The sequence below is a fragment of the Pimephales promelas genome, chromosome 15 (assembly GCF_988280905.1).
Source record: "Pimephales promelas chromosome 15, fPimPro1.hap1.1, whole genome shotgun sequence".
Taxonomy (NCBI): Eukaryota; Metazoa; Chordata; class Actinopteri; order Cypriniformes; family Leuciscidae; genus Pimephales; species Pimephales promelas.
The window spans coordinates 30217171-30238674 of record NC_142783.1 but is presented as its reverse complement, the minus strand read 5'-3'; the positions used below and the strand labels follow the sequence as shown (position 1 = coordinate 30238674).

At 35.1% G+C, this 21504-nt stretch overlaps 1 protein-coding gene across 2 annotated transcripts in view; it reads left to right on the top strand.

Annotated features, from left to right (window-relative positions):
* ubr1 (ubiquitin protein ligase E3 component n-recognin 1) overlaps positions 1-21035 on the top strand; it is a 32022-nt gene extending 10987 nt beyond the window's left edge. Inside the window, exons 15-47 of one of the 2 annotated variants that reach the window (XM_039667111.2) lie at positions 807-987; positions 1346-1407; positions 1496-1606; positions 2893-2958; positions 3050-3151; positions 3250-3313; positions 3486-3610; positions 4741-4793; positions 4909-5011; positions 5090-5138; positions 5432-5586; positions 5686-5785; positions 6444-6547; positions 6630-6710; positions 6800-6981; positions 8376-8578; positions 8763-8856; positions 10784-10936; positions 11027-11124; positions 11219-11315; positions 12989-13137; positions 13396-13451; positions 13534-13630; positions 13710-13777; positions 14576-14723; positions 14819-14906; positions 14984-15117; positions 15917-16025; positions 16640-16696; positions 16789-16866; positions 16974-17144; positions 17613-17714; positions 19626-21035. In XM_039667111.2, coding sequence (XP_039523045.2) covers positions 807-987; positions 1346-1407; positions 1496-1606; positions 2893-2958; positions 3050-3151; positions 3250-3313; positions 3486-3610; positions 4741-4793; positions 4909-5011; positions 5090-5138; positions 5432-5586; positions 5686-5785; positions 6444-6547; positions 6630-6710; positions 6800-6981; positions 8376-8578; positions 8763-8856; positions 10784-10936; positions 11027-11124; positions 11219-11315; positions 12989-13137; positions 13396-13451; positions 13534-13630; positions 13710-13777; positions 14576-14723; positions 14819-14906; positions 14984-15117; positions 15917-16025; positions 16640-16696; positions 16789-16866; positions 16974-17144; positions 17613-17714; positions 19626-19767 — 3582 coding nt within the window. In that variant the 3' untranslated portion in view covers positions 19768-21035. Of the gene's footprint in view, positions 1-806; positions 988-1345; positions 1408-1495; positions 1607-2892; positions 2959-3049; positions 3152-3249; positions 3314-3485; positions 3611-4740; positions 4794-4908; positions 5012-5089; positions 5139-5431; positions 5587-5685; positions 5786-6443; positions 6548-6629; positions 6711-6799; positions 6982-8375; positions 8579-8762; positions 8857-10783; positions 10937-11026; positions 11125-11218; positions 11316-12988; positions 13138-13395; positions 13452-13533; positions 13631-13709; positions 13778-14575; positions 14724-14818; positions 14907-14983; positions 15118-15916; positions 16026-16639; positions 16697-16788; positions 16867-16973; positions 17145-17612; positions 17715-19625 lie in introns of those variants that run through there. The other variant, XR_016146715.1, reaches the window with a different exon arrangement.
* Positions 21036-21504: the final 469 nt, after the last annotated feature.

Sequence of the window (21504 nt, the reverse complement as noted above, 5' to 3'; positions counted from 1 at the left end):
TTGTTTGCAATGGGAGTGCCACGTTTTTAGAATGCCTTGAGCGTAAACGAGGCGCTGAACGTTTTTTTTTTTTACGCTGAAGCGCAGAGCACCCACCGTTTTTTACTGGTCGCCGAAGGTTGAAAAATTGTAAACTTTGGATAAAACGCAGTCACTTTTTACCCAGCCGTCCAATCACAGTGGAGGATGGGCGGGGCTAATACCACACCGACCAACTGTCACAACATTCTTTCTGTACAACGACATCAACCAGCAGAGCTAACCGAACAAAATGGATGAAAAATATTTTTTAGTAAGAAACTAATTATCTTGGAAATCAGTTTCAAGTAAACTGTGCTGCGGATATTCTGTATCATAGCAACAAAACGTGAAAAAACAACGGAAAAAACGCTGCGCTGCCAAAACATCCCAAGTGCCCACAGCTAGGCGTTTTCAGCAGAGCGTCACACGGCCTTACTATTGCTTGCTTGACTGATTATCTTACAAATTGTTTATCCACTAGTTAATGAATGACCTGAAAATGTGACACTGTTTGTGCGTGTGTATTTGTGTGGTCCTGGTAAACCTTACCAAAATGTCCCCAGAAGGACTTCAATACTATTAATCTTTGACCTTGTGTGGACATTTTTGGTCCCCATGAGGAAAACTGCTTATAAATCTTACTAAATAATGTTTTTTGAAAATAGTACAGAAAGATTTTGTGAGAGTTGTGTTTAGAGGATCAAATTCAGTTTGTACAGTATTTAAATCATTATGTCTATGGAAAGTCCCCATAAAACATGGGCGTGTGTGTTCTTCTTCCACAGGAGCGGGTTCTGCTTTTGGCGTTTCAGGAGTGTCACAGAGCTCTAATGTCCTGCAACAACCAGCCCTTCCGCAGCGAGCCGACGGACAGCTACATGTGCAAGCAGATCCTCCACTCGCGGCCATACAAAGTCTCCCAGGAGCCCGTGTCCATCCACCTGCCCATCTCCAGACTCCTGGCTGGTTAGCAGAATTGTTGAATATCTGCATCAGAAGGTTGCGGGGTTTCTCGCTGGTTTCAAAACAACACCATTTATTTAATATAGAAATATTTAGAAATCTTTTTCTTCAATTATTTTATTTATTTATTTTGTCTTATTTATTTGTAAGGCTTTACTGTCACTTTTGATCAAGTTATTTTACTTGCAACTTGCTAAATAAAATGATCAGTTTCTTTTAAAATGTAGAGAACCCAAACTTTTTAATGGTAGTGTATTTCCATCTATTATTTGAACTCATTGATCAGTTTGTTATTTGAAACTTTTGTGTTACTTCAGTAATCTCTGGCTGTTATTTAACCCCAGTCTGTATCTGCTCTCAGGTCTATATGTGCTGTTGTGCCAGACTGGAGCAATCCAGTACCTCCCTGACTTTGTGGATCCTGTGAGTATAGCATTCATGATGAATAAAATAAACCTGTAATGTGTGTATTTCTAGCACTGTGGTTTATTGGTGTGTGTGTGTGTTTCAGGTGCAGCTGAATTTCACTGAGCTGGCGGATCAGCCCCTGCGCTGTGTTGTGTTGGCGGCTCAGGTCGGTGCCGACATGTGGCGCAGAAACGGCCTGTCACTCGTCAGCCAGGTGAGACCGACACTAATTCCAGTTTTTTCAAAGCTCTGTCACACATCAGATGGCACTAAAAACATAAAAGTAGACAATAGGGATGGGCAATGATTAATCGCGATTAATCGCGATTAATCGCATCCAAAATAAAAGTTTGTGTTTACATAATATATGTGTTTGTAGTGCGTATAATTAATTTTTTATATATAAATACCCACACATGCATGTATATATTTAAGAAATATTTGCATGTATATACTTTATATATATTTATACATACTTAATATTATATATAAATATAAATATTTGATATATTAATAACACATTTTCTTAAATATATACATTCATGTGTGGGTATTTATATATATACAAATTAATTATACACACACATATATTATGTAAACACAAACTTTTATTTTGGATGTGATTAATCGTTGCCCATCCCTAGTAGACAATATTTGTAAGTACAATAGTTACAACCCTGAATAATCTGAACATAAAAAAGTCTCCAAATAAAAACTGTTGAATCATCAACTAATATTTCAAACACATCCATAGTTTTAACATCTAAATTTAGATGTGGTGTGAAATGGCTCTAAATGATTTTTGGATGCTGTCGATATTGTATTTAATTAAGAAAATATACATTGAAATGGACAAAAAAAAAACATGCTATGTAACATAATTCAAGTTTACACAAGTTTAAAGGGGTCATATGATGTTAATTAATGTTTTCCTTTTCCTTTAGTGTGTAATGTATCTGTTTGTGCATGTCTGCAAAGTTATAAAGCTCATAGACTCCTACAAAGAGATTTATTCTATCTAACAGAGAACACTGATCCAGATCCACTGTGAAACATTCTGCTCAAGTCATGCTTACAAAGTTCGTTTCGATCTAACTCAGGGCCTGAACTGATACTTTAAAAACGATGACATTATTAACTGTGTGTTTACAGTTGCTTAAAGCTGAAGCTCGCGATTATGGTAAGGGGGGCGTTATATTTCCGACATATGCTTGAGTTGTTTGACCAATCACAACGTACAAGGTCAGCTGGCCAGTCAGAGCGCACTGAGGATTTTCGGAAGATTTGGCTTTGTAGAAATAGAGGAGCTGCAATAATGTAGTTTGTCAAAAATAATAATTTTTTTAACATTAAAGCATCGTAACCTATCCTATTACTCCCAATAATCTAAAATAATGAACTTTTTAAAAATAGCTTCATATAACCCCTTTAAATACACAGGTTGTGTCATGTCATTAATGTATTCTAACTTTGTCTGATGTTTGTTGGCTCTGTTGTTAGGTGTATTACTATCAGGATGTTAAGTGCAGGGATGAAATGTTTGATAAGGATGTTCTGATGCTGCAGGTATGTGCACAAAATCATAAATATGGAGATTATAAAAATAATCAAATAAAAAATATAATATAATATAATGACATTTTCTGTCCCACCACAGATTGCTGCTTCCAAAATGGACCCCAATCATTTCCTCATGCTTGTTCTTTTGAGATTTGAACTTTTCGATATTTTTAATGGCAACTGCTCCAGTAAAGATCAGGTGAGTTGAGATCAAAAATTCGATTTTTTTTTTTTTTTTTTTTTTTTTTTTTACTTTTGATTGATTTTGATTGGTTTCTGTGCCCTTTCATCACACAGGAAGTAATGAAACAGTGGAATAGGTTAACAGAGCAGATGCTCTACCTGATAATCGTCATTGTTGGTAAGATCTCATAACTTGTCCTTTTATTCCCACCATAGTTAGTTATGGACATTTTTACAATTTGCTGCCTCTAGTTGATCTAGTGTTATCAGTTGTTTTATGTAAATGGTTTGATTGGAGACACTGCCTTTATTGTTTTACCTCATATATATTTTACATGCAAAATATGCAGGTGAGCGGTACGTACCTGGAATAAGTCACGTGACTAAGGAGGACGTGACTATGAGGGAGGTTATCCATCTGCTCTGTATTGAACCCATGGCTCATAGCAGCCTGGTCAAAAACCTGCCTGATAATGTAAGACATTTAGTGCATATATTTCATGTTATTATTTTAATTTATGTATTCATTTATTGGTAACATTTTACAAAAAGGCCCAATTAGTTAACAATTTTTAATGCAGTAACTAACTATAAAAATTGTTACAGTTTTTATTAGACTCATGTTAGTTAATATAAAGTACAACTGTTCAATAGCTGTTTCCATCCAAAGTTGCAAATTTAACGTGCAAACATTTTTGAAACTTTTCCACTTCTTGGGAAATTGGTGCCAAATATCTATAACGAAAATGGAAGTAGCTGCAGTCGGGGAAACCACTCTCTTTTTTTGTACATCATTGATGACTTGCACCTCAGAGCACAGACGAAACACAAAATAATCTGTCATGTTTGAAAATGCAATCATGTGAGACATTTCTGTGGAGGAGTTAAACCAAACCATTCTGAGACACTTTAGCTCAGCCGTTTCAGAACGATCAAAGCAATATTTGAGAATGAAATTGGTCTGCTGATTGGTCCAGTTTTCCAATCACATCCCAAAATGTGTTTCCATCATAGTTTATGCACGTGTTCTTATCGGATAAAACATTTACAGGGTTCATGCACAAAAAAAAAAAAAGTTTGTTTGAACCGTTGTGCTTTTCAATGTCTAAAATATGCTTGAATTTTGAATATCATCCTTGACAATGCTTTTTTTTTTCTTATAAAGCCTCATAAAAAAAAAAGAAGAAAATAATTACTTTTAAAAATATAGTTGTGGATCAATTGCGCATCATTGCATTGATATCACATGAGCATTTGCGTCAGATGTAGTGTTGGACGATGTGTTCTATAGTCAAGTCGTCCTATCGTCACCCTGTGAGATCGGCGACACAATATTATCGTCGTCTGTTTTTGTTATTCTTATTAACTAAAACAGTTAACTTAACTAAGTTAATGATCAAACCTTATTGTAAACTGTTACCTACTTAGCTAAGATATTTATTCAATTATTCATTATTACAGTAAAATTATGGTAGCCAGTTCTGACTGAGATTTACGTAAATTAACTAACTAAATTACATTTTCTGAATGTGTGTGACTAAACTATAAACAGTTATAAAATTGGATCTGTTCTAACTAAATGAATCATTTTTTAATGCATCACAGGAAAGCCACGAAACAGTGCTTGAAACGGTTATTTCCAAGGTTGCCACTTTCAAGTGAGTACATTTCACCAAATGTTTAGTCGGTTGTTACACTGACATCGCCAAGAAAGGCAAAGTATATTCCAAACAGCACAGTCTAACATTTAACTCTTTGTTAAATGCTGTTTAGAAAACCAGGAGTGTCAGGCCATGGCTTGTATGAGCTGAAGAAGGAATATCTGAAAGAGTTTAACCCTTTCTTCTATCATTATTCCAGACCACAGCATAGTAAGGTATATGATGCACCTGTTATCTCATTGTCTCATTCAGTAAAGCATATTAGTCTTAGGATATTTATTTGTTCATGTTAGGCAGAAGAAGCTCAGAAGAAGAGAAGGAATGGAGAGGGCAATAATAAAGGTATGTAGATCTGTTTTGTACTGTAGTGCTGAATAAGTGCTAAACAAAAATGATACATTTGTTTACATACAAATAAGAAAACAATGTATTATCAATTATATGTTAATGAATATGAGCAGATCTTTTGAGTCATTGTTTTTACTATAATTGTGAATTTTTGCACCTGAATGCTGCGTTGACCAATCAGAAGCCAGGACCCCGAACTGTCCATTTATGTTTGCTTGTTTTTTTCAATAAGAGTTTTCAATGGAAAATTTCACTTGTCGTTGATGCCTGACGTTCCTCTTTTTTAGCCCTCTGCCCCCCAGTGCCCCCTCAGTTTTGTCCAGCGTTCTCAAAAATCGTGCATCTCCTCTGCTGTGACGTCTTCATCCATGTGCTGAGGAGAATTCTCCAGAAAGCAGTGGAGGACCGTTCCAACCGATGGACTGAACCCATGATCCAGAGGGTACGACTCTTTTTCTAAGAACATTGTTCGATAACCTGGAATATGATTGGCTGTTGCTGTTTTGATATGGGGGTGTTTAACATGCATGTATGACTTTAGGCGCTGCACCTTGTAGGCCAGGCTCTGCTGGAGGAAAAAACGCAGTTGGAAAGCAGCGGTGCTGAAGAAGTGACCTTTGACTTTAGTTTAAAAGCACAAAGTAAGATGTTACTCTTCATCTTGGCCTAGCCACAAAATATACTCACGGCGAAGTTATTTCAGGATATATTTAAGAAATATTTGCATGTGTGTATATATATATATTTTTTACTTAATGTATATTAAATATAAATATTAATATTTTATGTATTAATGACACATTTTTCTAAAATATATACATGCATCTGTGTGATTTTTTTTAATATATATATATAAAATAATTATACACAGTACACACACATATGTAAACTCAAACTTTTATTTTGCATACGATTAATCGTTGCCCAGCCCTATGTTGCTATAGACTGAACACGTCATGCGCATGATGTCACCGTTTTCACAAATTTGCGTTTTTGTTATTTACATAGAAACTATAACAGCATAGTTTTAAAAAACTTGCACTTTGAAACCAGTTTTCAAAAGCTTTTGTTTTCAGGCCCCCAAAACACCATTGTAGTGTAAATGAACAACCAAAACGCACAACAAGTTTTCCGTTTTTTTTATTTAATTAAATAGCAGCCATTGTTCTTTGATAATCACACTAAGCCAAATCACAGATTTTCTGTATGATTTTATTTCAGTATATTAATTGTTAGCCTTACAATTAATGCCTTGCTGTGTGTATTTGCTGATTGATACACATGTGTTTGTATTTTCAGAAACTGGTTCTGAACATGGCAAATCTTTGTTCCACTTCCTGAACAAAATGAAGTCTTTACCTTCTCTGGAAGCTCAGACTGACATGATCGCATGGAACCTGCAGGTATGAAGATGATTATTTAATGTGTATTTGATTGTTTGATTCATCGAGTCGAAATTAAGGACCCGAATGTCTCTACTGCAAGATGTTTGAGGTGGTGAAGTGTCTTCGGGAGAAATCCGGTCCTGTAGCTTCATTTTCCGTGGATCACAGCAAGTCAGAAGAGGTACTGCGATTCACACAGATTCATATAAGGCTCTCAGTGGAAATGCTTCGGTGTCTTTGAGAGGTTTGAAGTGTGTGTTCTCTGCTCAGAGCGTTCAGGATAAGGAGAAAGTGGAGCGGAAGAGAAAGGCTGAAGCTGCTAAAGCACACAGGCAGAAGATCATGGCTCAGATGTCGGCCATGCAGAAGAACTTCATAGAGTCCCACAAGATGCTTTATGACAACGTTCCTGAGAGCTCGAGTCAGAGTGACACCACCACGTCTGTGGAGAGGTCAACACTTTCGGGATCACTTTCTCTTGTACTTTGTTTTTCTTTTTCGCTTTTTCACTTTCTTTTTGTTGTTATTCATTATTGCACCTTTCACTTTTGTTTATTATTTTGAGAAGAGTTTATATTAAGGTTCCATTTATTAACATTAGTTAACTACATTAATACATACTGTAACAAATATATTCCTCATTATTAATGTTAGTTATCCATTGTAAAAAAGGTCCCATTACTTTACATTAGTTAATGTTAGTTCACTAATGGGACCTTCTTGTAAATATTTAACATTATCATAAGTTCTATTATCATAAAAAAGAAAAAAAATGTATAAATTTACTCTCTCTTTTATGTTTCTATTTTTGTTTCTTTCATTTTTTACTTTTGCTTTTTAGTTTTTTTCACTTTCTTTTGCAGCCTTTTTCATTAGTGTGGTATTTAATCATTCTTTTATTTACTTTTTCCCCTTGTTCGTTCTTTCTTTCTTTGCTGCTTTTCTACCAATGACTTGGATTTTCTCCCCTTTACTCATTCTATTTTGACTCTTTAGTTTGTTTCACTTTCTCTTCTATTTTTCTCTTTCACTTTTTTTACTTTCACTTTCTTTTGTCCTTTTTTGCACTCATTGCACTTACATTGTTTTTGTTTTTATTAAATATTTCATGATCATTTCACTCTTCAACTCATTTTAATTTTTTCATTTGTTCTTGCTTTGCTTTTATTTTACTTTGCAATCTTTCTTTTTCTTTTTTCATTATGTTGCTCTTTTTCACAGTCTTTCCTTCTTTTTCATACTTTTATTCAATTTTGTTCTGTTTTGCTGTAGCCTTTTAATTATTTCATTCGAAGCTTTCTTGTGATCTTTTAACAGTTTTGTTACAGTATTTTGCTCTTTCATTTTTATTTCTTATTCATTCTGCTTTTTTTGTATTCTTGCTCTGTCTTTTACTTATTTTTTTCCATTGTTCTTCCCTGTCATTCTTTCAGGATTTACTATTTTACTTATTTCATTCTTTCTCTTTCTTTAGTGTCTTTTGCTTTCTCTTAAACTTTTTACTTTCACTTTCCTTTTATTCATTTTTGCACCATTCACTTTTTTTCTTATTATTTTTACATTATTATATTTTCATTATTCACTTTTACTCTTTTCTCGTTTTTTTTTTTTTCCATTATTTTTCCTTTCGCTTTTTGGTTCCTTTCACATTTCTTTCTTTTGCTTTTTAACATTTTACCCTTTTATTTTTATGTATTTTAATTTTTTCCCTTATTATTATTTTATTCAGTATTTTCTTTCATTCTTTTGCTCTTTTGTCCCCTAAAGCCTGCCTATCACTATAGCCAATGCCTATTTCATTTCTGTGAACACAAATGTCTAAATGAACTCCACGGTGTGTGTGCAGCTATGGGATGGATGTGGATGAGAGCAGAGTGGCTGTGGGTCCTCAGCAGGGCTTTTGTTCCTCAGACTGGGAGGCTTTGACCTGTATCCTGTGTCAGGAGGAGCAGGAGGTTCAGGCTCAGGCAGCAGCCATGGTCCTCACAGCATGTGTGCAGAGATCTACAGTTCTCACCCAGAACCGTGCAAAGACGCTCACCACCAAAGGTACCTCTATTGCTATGAAGCTGCAAGCGTTGACACAATGCCTGTACAGTGTAAATGCCATGACATGTTATGGTGATTTAATGACACAATGATAAGCATTATGAAAGTAAACATGCAAACATTTCTAATGTACTGTGATGCTGAATCAGACTGATTTCTCTTCTTTCTTTCTTTTGTCCAACAGAAGGCTGCTACCCCCTGTTTATGCCCGCTGATCTGGCTGTGGGCACACACACTGGCAGCTGTGGACATGTGATGCATGCCACCTGCTGGCAAAAGTGAGTCAGTGCTTAAATAGTTACTTAAAGGTGCTGTATGTAACTTTTTCACTCTATTAAAGCATAAAAATACCGTAATATCTTTACAGATATTTAGGAATCATGCTGAACATGCACATATTTGTTTCCCTGAAAAACACCCCGGGGATGCCAGTTGGCAGAAAACACAGCGTATTGCAGCCAGCAAACAAACTGGGTCAGAGATTGTAGATTCCACCCAACCTAAAAAGCCTCGATATCCATCGAAAAATCTCTATAAATGATAGAATATTAAAACGCGGATAAATCAACTCATCTACTTACGTGTAAGTCTCCTCGGCTTTCGTTGTCTCATTGCGCTCATTCCTGTTGCATGTCCTCAAACTGCAACCCGCGTGAGCGTTGAGTCTGAGGAGAAGGGGGCGGGGGAAACGATGATCTCCGATATTCTGAATTTGGACTGCAGTACCATTTTTCATTTACTATTGTCATTCTTACAGACTGCATCTTTAAAGTGTAACTTTGCCGATTTTCAAAAAGCCTTAAATTTTTGATTTTAAAGGGCCTTCAGATGTTGAAGGAGTTTCACCGCACTCAAGATAAACAAGGTGCCAGACAGACAAGACTAGAAATCTCAAAAAATAAATAAAATAAATAAACTGTCCCATACTTGAATCCTTAAAGCAAATTTAATCGCCAAGCTTTTAGTCAAAAGACCATCCTCAGGGCATACCAAAGGGCCTTCAGATACCATGTAAAAAGGTCATTAACTTTTTTAATATATGTATTTTGAATAAACTTAAACCTTATCCATATTTCATTCAATTGCAAAACTCATGTATATAAAAGTCTCTCTATATTTTAATGTTTTTAATCAAGTAATGATTCATAAAAAGGAAAACTAATACTTGCTCACTCTCTCTAAAATTTGATTATAGTTGTCCGTATATACCTTAACATTACTACAGTAATGATAGACACAGGTACAGTAGGTCTTTGTTATTGTCCAGATTGGCAGTACCAAACCCACCTTTATTGTCTTAATAGACTACTTGCACAACCACTTCCACATTTTACTTTTTACAAATCGAGAGTTTCTGGTAACAGCGTTCAGCTCACCTACATACATGAGAACGCACATTATTTTTCTATGTTTTATGGCTGTCAGTTGATTAAAACAATGAATCATTCTCTCTGCTTTAACATGAATTATCTTGAACTTGCTGAAATGTTCCTATAAATATACATAGTTCCCATAAACATGTAAATTACATAGAGCCAAATGATTGACAACAGAATTTTTTTTTTTTTTGGTTCATTAGTTAACATTAGTAAATGCATTAACTAACATGAACTAACGATGAGCAATGCATTAGTTACAGTGTTTATTAATCTTTGTTAATGTTAGTTAACATAAATACAGCTGTTCATTGTGCGTTCATGTTTGTTCACAGTGCATTAACTAATGTTAACTAATACAACCTTTGATTTTAATAACGTATTAGTAAATGTTGGAATTAATATTAACTAAGATTAATAAATGCTGAAGAAGTATTGTTCACATATTGTACATGTTAACTAATGTAGTTAACTAATGTTAACTAATGAACCTTATTGTAAAGTGTTACCTTTTTTTAATTATAAGAAATAAATGTTCGGACTGGCGTATATTTAACAGCCGCTTCTCAGATTGGCTGGTTGGATTAAAAGTTAATTTTCCATTGAGTTTGGAAAATTCTTTAAACATTAATCATCAGAAAATCTCTTCTCCTGTCTCTGAAAATGTCCAGATTTTTAAATCTTCCTGCAGACAACCATTTTAGGTGGCGTTTAGTCAACTAGGCGACTACAGCACATTGAAAATATACATAACCAGAAATAAATGAGTTGTACTATTTCAAAACATATAGTACACCTTACATCTTCATGGCTTTTTGTCTGTTTGCAGGTACTTTGAGGCTGTGCAGAACACCACTCGGAATCGTCTGCATGCGGAGCTGATCATAGACCTGGAGAACGGCGAGTACATGTGCCCGCTCTGCAAGTCCCTGTGTAACACGGTCATCCCGCTGATCCCTGTGGAGCCCAGCAGGATTAACTAGTACAGCACCTTTATTAACCTGATTATATTCAATATATGGTGTTGATGAGTTGAGTTGAGTTGAAATGTTCTCTGTTTTCTCTCTGTCAGTGAGAATGCCGAGTTAGTTGGTCAGCATCTCACTCTTGAGCGCTGGGTTCAGATTATTTCTTCTCGGATCAGAGGGCTGAGAGCCACATGGGAAGCGGGTGAGAGTCAACACTGATATGTCTTTTCAATTTCTTAATGTCATTAACAGTTTCTTTTTAATTTGGATGGATTTGTGTGTTGGTGTGTTTACAGACAATAACAGTGAGGCAGCGGCGGAGGAAGCAACAGCACTTTTTGACGAGTGTCAAGCTGATTTCAGATCCATTCTCAGTTTTGGAGTTCAAGAGCCGTGAGTCTCTAGTCTAAACAGACTGATATGGCATAAAAAAGTACCATATTTACTTAACCCTCCTGTTATCCTCAAATCTGATAACACTTTTTACCCTCTGGGGTCAATTTGACCCCAGTAATTTAAACCTCCACAATATGTTTATTTTTTTTACAAAGGTTTGTCTCAGTTAATGTATGTCTTTGTTGATTACTTAAGTAACGTTTTAAGTTGACATCCACCCACCACCCCCCTCCCCACCCCACCTAACCCCACCTAACCCCTTATACATCCAGAATACCCATTGCACGACTATGGAAAAATTTACAAATCAACATAAAATCTTACTGATTTGACCTAAAATTGGAAAAGTATAAATACATCTGGGGTTTTATTTGTTTTATAATGTTTCTAAGTATAGATTTATGCAATCTATGACATTTGGAAAGAAAAACTATTTATTTTATCAAGGATAGTAACACGAGTTATGTTTGGGGTCAATCTCACAAAAATTATGTTTTCTCCTCCTCCATGGCATGGGAAACATCAAATTTCTCACAAAAATGATGTTTTCCCCTCCCCAATACACAGGAAAGAATTATTAGTTATCTTGAGAATTATGTCACATGTCATGTGAACTACTAGTAGTTCTCGCAATATTACAGATATGGTTATGTTTGGTTAGAGCCCTAAAACAGAGGGACGTTTTTTGAAAATGACATTGAATATGTAAAATTACAATGAACATTATAAATTCAAATTATAACATGTTATAATGACCTCAATATAACAACCAAAACAAATGTGTGTGAAATTTTAATATTTCTTCTGTTTTATTATACAACTAAAAGAGCCTGGGGTCAAATTGACCCCAAGGAACACCGATGCTACAAAATTTGTACAGGACTTTGAAAAAAATATTAGCAGGTTAATTTTATGTTTACAGAGTTGTCCCCATTAAATTAGGAAAAGTCATTCAATTTGAAGCAAAAAAATAAAAAATAAATTATGTTTTTACAGACGTTAAACATTGAATGGGGTCAAATTGACCCCAAGGATAAGAGGAGGGTTAATATATGCTTCTGATCCTTCATTTATTTATTTAACTTAATGAGAAATATACTATTTTGTTGGTTTTATATACTATGTTGGTCATATACAGTCAGAAGAGGCTACAATTTGCTAGAGCTCACCAAAATTGGACAGTTTAAGACTGGTTAAATGTTGCCTGGTCTGATGATGATGCTGGTGGTGGCGGTGTAATGGTGTGGGGGATGTTTTCTTGGCACACTTTTGTCAGAATAATTGGCATGGTAGATATTGGATAAATAAATCTGCATTGTGAATCAATTGAATTTGTGGGGAAATCACATTATAGTACAATGTAGATGTATTTTTAACAGCTTTCTCAAACAAACAAACACTAATATACATAAATTTAAAAAATAATATAATGTATAAATTATTGATTTCTGAAGAATCATGCGACACTGAGGATTGAGTAATGGCTGATGAAAATTAAGCTTTGCATCACAGAAATAAATAGAAAACCATCAATTAATTTTTTTCTAATATTTCACAATATTCATGTTTTTTTGTTGTTGTTTAAATAAATAAATATTTATTAACATTTACATATGACAAATTAATGTTGTCACTAAATGTGATCTTCTGAAATCCCCATTTGTGATTAGGCCGAAGTTCTCTCGCAGTATCACAGAGATGTTGGGGGTGTGTGCGACGACAGTACACAGGGTGGGTCTGCAGACGGCTCCCAATGACCTGTGCCCGTACGTGCCTGTCATGTCCTGGAACACTTGTGCCTACACCATCCAGGCCATCGGTAATGCTCTCCTCCTTTAACTTAATCAGCTTTGATAGGCATTGTTGTTTGTAAAGCTGCGTAAAAACAGTGGCAACATTCACACAGTCAGCCATATTTAAGTTTCACTCTCAAATGATCCATGTGAATGACTCTTCCAACTGTATTCTGCTGTTTTGTGAATGTATTGTAATATACAAGTAAATTTGACCTAACTCCATAGATAAATGAGATAATTTTAACTTGTGTGTCTAATCTGATTTGTTTCTGTCTCTTCAGAGAACATGTTACAGGAAGAGGGAAAGGCTCTTTTTGGATCGCTCCAGAACAGACAGGTCTGGTTTGGCTGTACTACTATTGATCATTGTATGCACCATTTAATGTGGGATTCATTTGTAAAACGATGTTGTTCTTCAGCTCTCTGGACTCAAAGCACTGGTGCAGTTTTCAGCAGCTCAGAGACTGAGAAGCAGTCAAACTGTCATACAGAAGCATTTTGCTGATATGTTAGCAGGTATGTTATGTTTATGAGAGGATGGATATGTTTGTTGATATGTTTTGTTCATACAATAATTCTCTTTGCCTCTTTCTAGTCCTGGTACCTGTTCCAAATGTAGAAAACATGCCATCAATATTAGAAGTGGATTTCTTTCATCTACTGGTGGGTGTTTTTTTTTTTTTTTTTTTTTTTGTGGTTGTTTTTTTAACTGGACCTTACAAATAGCCAATATAAATATCCATCTGCTAAATAAATAAAATGCTAAATGACTGAAAGGCTTTTTTTATGTTTATATATTGTTTATTTTTAAAAAGTGTCGATAAAAGCATCTGCTAAATGTATAAAATGCTAAAAGAAAGGCTAAATTATTTTTGCCGATAGATAGATAGATAGATAGATAGATAGATAGATAGATAGATAGATAGATAGATAGATAGATAGATAGATAGATAGATAGATAGATAGATAGATAGATAGATAGATAGTGAACTTGTATTTAATTGTACATTGTTTATTGATTTATATGATTGTGTATTTATATTAATTTTACAAAAGTGCAAATCCATCCATCGTCTAGATCTAAATAAATAAAATGCTAAAAAACTGAAAAGTTTTTGCCTGGAAGATGATTAACAAGCACAAAAATAAGTCCCGTAGACTTGCATTGACCAAAACCATATCTAGAGACTCAGGGAATGTCTCTTTTGCTCTTAGCCAGAAAATAACCAGGCAAAATACCCTAGCATCCACATACCAACATGCTAGCAACCACATGTCAACGCCCAGGCATTATGGAGGCGACTTCTGCACGGGCATATCCCATTGACAATTTTAGAAAAAAAATGCTCTTTTATGCACTTAGACTTCAAGCAATAATTCAGAGCAGCTAGTTATGTTAGTTGTAAGCGGTTGAACATTGCTATTGAGTTGTTGGACTGTATGTTGTGATGTTCTCCTCAGGTGGGGCTGGTTCTGTCCATCCCGGCGTTGTACCAGGAAGAGGCTGTAGACCTGCAGCCTTCGGCAGTCAGCACAGCGTTCAATCACCTCTACCTGCTGCACTTGGTCACTATGGCACACATGCTGCAGATCATGCTGGCCTCACATGGTAAACACACACACACACACACACACTACTGGATGCCTTTTTTGCAAACTCGTTTGCACAGCACTATTTCAGGAATATTGTGTGTATGTGTGTAGATTGTGCTGTGATAGGAATGGTGGAGGAGGGCGACGAGGCCCAGGCTGCGGCAGAACTCTTCTCTGTTGTGTTTCAACACACAGACGGGTGAGTTTATACACGTCATGTTGGGGAAGACGCCCACTTTCTCTCTCGCTGTCTCTCATCATCTCTCTTTTTCTCAGGTTGAGGCCTGGTGTTTCTGGCTTCACTGTAGAGAGTGTAAAGAGATGTGTCATTCCCTTCCTGCGCTGCGCTGCGCTGTTCTTTAATTGCCTTACAGGAGTGCCCCCTCCAGAGGACCTGTCCAGTACTGCAGGTCACTACACTTCATTAGTTGGATTTAAAGGAATACTCCACTTTTTTTTTTTTTTTTTTTTTCATTTTACAACTCCCTCAGAGTTAAACAGATGAGTTTTACCATTTTCTAATCCATTCAGCCGATTTTCTGATATTTAGAAGAATATCAGTAACCAGACAGTTGAGTTTCTGGTCCCATTGTCCACTATGGAAGTCAATGAGACCAGAAAGTGTCTGGTTATTGATATTCTTCTAAATATCAGAAAATCGTCTGAATGGATTCGAAAACTGTAAAACTCAACTGTTTAACTCTGAGGGAGTTGTAAAATGAGCCTGTTTCCTAAAAGAAGTGGAGTATCCCTTTAAACATTTCCCTGAAAACACTTAAAGGTGCAATACGCGATTTGTGAGAAACCTTGTTTAAAGTGGATCAGACCTGTGCCTAAACACATTTGTAGCTAATCAGCAGTAAGGGGTGTGGTTACTCATGAGGGGGGAGGTGCCTCTCGTGAATTCGGGGCGGAGCTATCAAGATGAGGGTGTGATCCTTTTGAGTAAGGGCGTGTTTGTTTCTGGTGATTTCAAATATAAAACAGTATTTTTCAGAAATCGCTTGCTGCACATTAGTATATCATCCAGGATATCATTCAGTGAATGAATTGGGTAGTGTGCAATATTGTTGATAGTGTGTGTGTGTGTGTGTGTATTCTGGATTGATTTATATCAATATGTAATTTTATGTCACTGTGCACACAGCAGCAAACTCCACAGTGCGGTAACAGTATAAAACAATTATTAATCATAATTCATCTTTGCAGAATCACCTGATAGTCAGCTCGCTCTGCTGTGCAGTTACCTCTCTTTACCATCCAACCTGTTTCAACTGTTTCAAGACTACAGGGATGTCGTAACTACCTTGTTAAAGAGGTAAAGATTAGATGATGCAAGCTCACAATTTATTTTAAATATGTGTATTAATGTCTACATATCTAAAATATCACCTACATTTTTATTAATGAACTTCATTACTTGGTATAATAATAATTATTATACAAATAAATGTATAATAATAATAATAATAATAATAAACAAAACAACAATAATAATATATTATTGTTGCTGTTGTTTTTTATTATTATTATCATCAAAATCAACATGATATTTTTATTGTTGCTGCTGCTTTATTGATAATCATAAATAATAGTTTATAATATTTTAAAACTTATTGTAATAAAAACAAACCAAAGTAATGCAAGTGGGTTTATTATGGGTTTATCGTTGCATTAATAAATTATTATAGTACAAATAAAAAATGATTTTATATATATAATAATTTAAAATGTTCTTTGGTTTATTATACGCAAATAATAATTATAATTACAACAAATTGTTAAATTTTAAATGTACATTGCACAATTAAAATTGTGATTATTGCCATTTAGTTTTTGGCGATAATTAAAATAAGAATGATGATAATAATAGTTAATAATTGACAGCAATGAACATTCCTAATTTCATATATTTATCCATTTGTGTCTCAGGTGGTGTGGGAATACAGCCATATCCAAAGCCCTCAAAGGAGAAATGCACATCGTCAGGTTTGATGACACTCAAGTTCTCTGACGGATAGTAAACTCCCTTCCTCTTTATCAAAACACTCATTTATTTGAATTTCTCAACTGTTATTCAGGTATCCTCACAAGAGAAATAGACTCATAGATCTTCCAGAGGACTATAGTGTGTTGCTCAACCAAGCTAGTCACTTTAAGTAAGTACAATTAATAGAGGATTGCCTTGAATGTCTATTGAGGGAATTGAATATTTTCGGCAGATTTAATAGGATGTTTCCTGTGGTGACTATTCTATCTTCCGTAGATGCCCAAACTCATCAGATGACGAGCGAAAGCACCCGACTCTGTGTCTGCTGTGTGGGGTCATGCTGTGTGCACAGAGCTCCTGCTGTCAGGTACAGCTCAACGGGGAGGAAGTGGGAGCGTGTACGGCCCACGCCGCAGTCTGTGGTGCTGGAGTGGGAATGTTTCTCAGGTGAGAGGAAGCCTGTGACATTTACTGTGTCTATCTTATTTTACAAAACAAATGTCTGTTAAGTTGGGAAGTAACAGTACACAGAAGTCACGCTTCGGTATGCACCTCGGTTTAAAGGGTCACGGTTCGATACCTGGACACGCATCACTGGACTAGAAGTAGTGAGACTTCCATGAGTCATGGCACAATGCCAAATTATTTTGTCTCATAATAGCAGAAAACACTTTAAATACTCCATTTATTAAGACATCATTCGAAACTGTAAAGTTTCTGTGTACACTTACTATAAAAACAAATTACAGAAACTAGTTCATTTTAAAATTTGTTAACTGAACATTGAACTAGTTCATGTAGAAAGTGAACTTTCTCAACACTGGTTACACCCCTACTATTAAGGCAAGGGCTTTTAGGTAAAAAAAAAATACAAATAACTATTGCTAATAATTCTGTTTGTGTCTTTCTGAACAGGGTTAGAGAGTGTGAGATTGTCTTGATGGCCAGTAAGACACGGGGCAGTCCCTATCCAGCACCTTACCTAGACGATTATGGAGAAACAGACCCTCAGCTTGGGTAAAGTTCATTGTAGTGAATATGTAGTTGACGCATAAGATGTTTTCTATAATGTGACTTCTTTTTTTTAATCAATATTAAGATATTTCATTAGCATTTAAGTCAGAAATATTCATATCAGTGCAGAAATATTATAATTAGCATTTAACATTTATTTAGATAAATATTGTTTCTTGCTATATTTGATTAATGTACATATAATATACATATTAATGTTCATATACTACCTTTAAAAAATACAATATCATTTAGCATGTGCTTTGTCTTGTTTATTGTTTATTAGCACCAATGCTAATCTGCATTTCTGATATAATTCTTCCCCAAGCTTTACACACAATGTCATCATGTGCTTTCTGTTTATTCTGTATTAGCACTAATGCTAATCTGTATTTCTGATAAAAATCTTTAGTTACGCAATATCTTCATTTAGCGTGTGCTTTCTGTTTATTCTGTATTAGCATTAATGCTAATCTGTATTTCTGATATAAATCTTTAGTTACGCAATATCTTCTTTTAGCGTGTGCTTTCGGTTTATTCTGTATTAGCATTAATGCTAATCTGTATTTCTGATATAAATCTTTAGTTACGCAATAGCTGTGTCTGAAACCGCTCACTCGTTCACTCATTCACTAATCCATATATAGTGTATGGCATTTGAGTGCACTATATCTGCAAGGAGTGAACGAGATGAAGTGAGTGAATTCGGACGCTGACGTTTACACTGTGCGTCGGAGAGTTGGAGCTGTCGCAGAAAAGGCTTTGTCACGCGTACTGATAAAACTCCTTTTATCTTACATTACCTACTTTATAAAATAATATTAACAACAATAACAATCATAATGACTTTATTTTGTAATTATACCTCCGTGCCAGCTTTGTAGTTTCATCGACTGAAATTGTCTGTTAACTCTCACGTTCACAGATGACGTGTCGTCGAGCGCCCTCCGGCGACCGTTATTATATTCAAAACGACGATTAACGGATATTTTTCAAATCCTCCACTGGATGTAATGTAATCTCAGTTCTCTCCGCATTGGATTGTGGGAAATAGGGCTTCAGCAAGTGTACATCGAATGTACACTCGAATTCAGAGAGGATTGTGGGTAAAAGTAGTGAATGAATGTAGGGAATGATGTTGTTCACTCAGAATTCGGACACCACTACAAAATGGCCGACACCCGATATAGTGCACTATATAGTGGATAGGGAGCGATTTCAGACACAGCTAATATCTTCTTTTAATGTGTGCTTTCTGTTTATTAACATTAATGCTAATTTGTATTTCTGATATAAATCTTTAGTTACGCAATATCTTCTTTTAATGTGTGCTTTCTGTTTATTCTGTATTAGCATTAATGCTAATCTGTATTTCTGATATAAATATTTAGTTACGCAATATCTTCTTTTAGCGTTTGCTTTCTGTTTTTTCTGTATTAGCAATAATGCTAATCTGTATTTCTGATATAAATCTTTAGTTACGCGATATCTTCATTTAGCGTGTGCTTTCTGTTTATTCTGTTTTAGCATTAATGCTAATCTGTATTTCTGATATAAATCTTTAGTTACGCAATATCTTCATTTAGCGTGTGCTTTCTGTTTATTCTGTTTTAGCATTAATGCTAATCTGTATTTCTGATATAAATCTTTAGTTACACAGTATCTTCATTTAGCGTGTGCTTTCTGTTTATTCTGTATTAGCAATAATGCTAATCTGTCTTTATGATATAAATCTTTAGTTACGCAATATCTTCTTTTAGCGTGTGTTTTCTGTTTATTCTGTATTAGCATTAATGCTAATCTGTATTTCTGATATAAATCTTTAGTTACGCAATATCTTCTGTTAGCACGTGGTTTGTCTGTTTATTCTTTATTAGCATGAGTGCTAACGCATATTTGTTTGGACTTTGCTAGGCGTGGGAACCCACTCCACTTGTGTCCAGAGCGCTACCACAAGCTCCTTCATATGTGGCATCAGCACTGTGTCCTGGAGGAAATCGCCCGAAGTCTGGAGGTCCTCAACGTCATGTTCCCCTTTGAGTGGCAGATGCTTTGAGCTCCGAGGCGGACAGAGGAAGTGCAAACTGCGAGTAGCAAGACACGCCACTTTCAGTTAGCCTGCGCATGACATCAGCCTCACTGCAGGGAGTAATAAACACCCTCACATCTCTTAATGTCAGTGCATTATGGGTAGCCACACTTAACAGACCCATACAAGATACTTACAAAGTAAATTTGCTTTCTCAGCTCTTTATTTATTTGGCTTCGGTTGCGGATCTACACTCATTATAGCACTGCATCTTTTTCTTTTTTCATTCGTCGTGGTGTTTTGGCATTTTGTTTTCAGGTTGTAAAGATTAATCAAGGGCCTTGTGTCACTATGAAACTCAAACGTGCTTTTATACCTCTGTGAATTCTAGTCCTCTCACCATGCCACCGCTGTTTGCTCTTTCATCTGTGTGAGAAACGTATTCATGTGAATGTAATACATCTCTATACTGCTTTATTAAGCAAAGATGCCCTCAAAGTTAAAAAATAATATTCGGTGTTTCTGAGCAAGACGCTGTTTTGTAACTTATGTTCTCAGGTGAATCTCACAAAAACATGTCTGGGTCACATGCCACCCTGAAGTCAGAAGAAATTTTTTTTTTTTTTTTTTTTTTTTTTTTGCATAAAGGCGAATGTGTTTAAGGCAACTACTATTTTTCTAATTACTACAGACTTTTTTTATTTTTAATTCCAATTATTGTCATTAGTGTAAAAATGACTAAAATGCATATTATTCAGTATACCGGTGAATGAAATATGATTGAATAAGAATTTAGAAAGTGAATACTAATAATATACAGCTACAGTTAATATACAATTTTTACAGTAATGAGATTTGTTACAGTAATAATCTAGATGCAAATGATTTTAATGGTCCTAAAAATAGGCATTATTTAATTTAAGCACATTTCTCTTGATTTTGGGGTGAATTATGAGCCAGGCATATTCTTGACGGATTTCATGAGATTCACTCATGCTATGGATGTCACATTGAACATGTATATAAAACAATGTATAATTAGATTATGCTATTTTACTATAAGAATGCATCTGTGAATTAATGAATAAATAAAAAGGTCAATAATCACACGTAACGATGCCTATTGGGTAAATTCAAATATATCACTTGTCGATATGTATTAAATCAAACACGTGTTTTTCTTGAGTGTCAGTCAGCGTTTTTTTTGTTTTTTCCCACACTCATCGGTTGTTTCAAGCTGTAAGGTGCTTTTAAACTTCTTACTTCCATGAAATAAACTACTGAGTGACATCATGTCCATGCTGACTGATCTCTTACCTTTACTTCACATTCTGTCCTTCTTATTCTTAACGCCACCATTTTAACTCGATTGTGTCGAGGTTTCCCGTCTCATCCGCTTCTAGTTATTTTTGCTGTACACAAACTTTTAGTTGTACTTTTTATATTGAAAACTTATTATCATATCATTTTTATTTATTATCGTAATCATAAACACTGGTTTGTGTAGTGCAAATTATTTTACCATTTTGTTATAGCAGCTATTAAATCGTATGTCTCGTACATTCACATAAAAAATAGCTTACAAGGTGTAACATAAGTTTTAAGGTGAATAGACTTGTTTATTCAGGTTTTAAAATTCACTAATAGTGATGATGTGGGTATATCTATCAGATATTAAAAACACAAGCTAAATGTTTCTTTGGTGCATGCTTTGAGATTTCCTAAAGGCAAAAAAAGTCTGCTTTTAAGTTTTGAAATAATCTG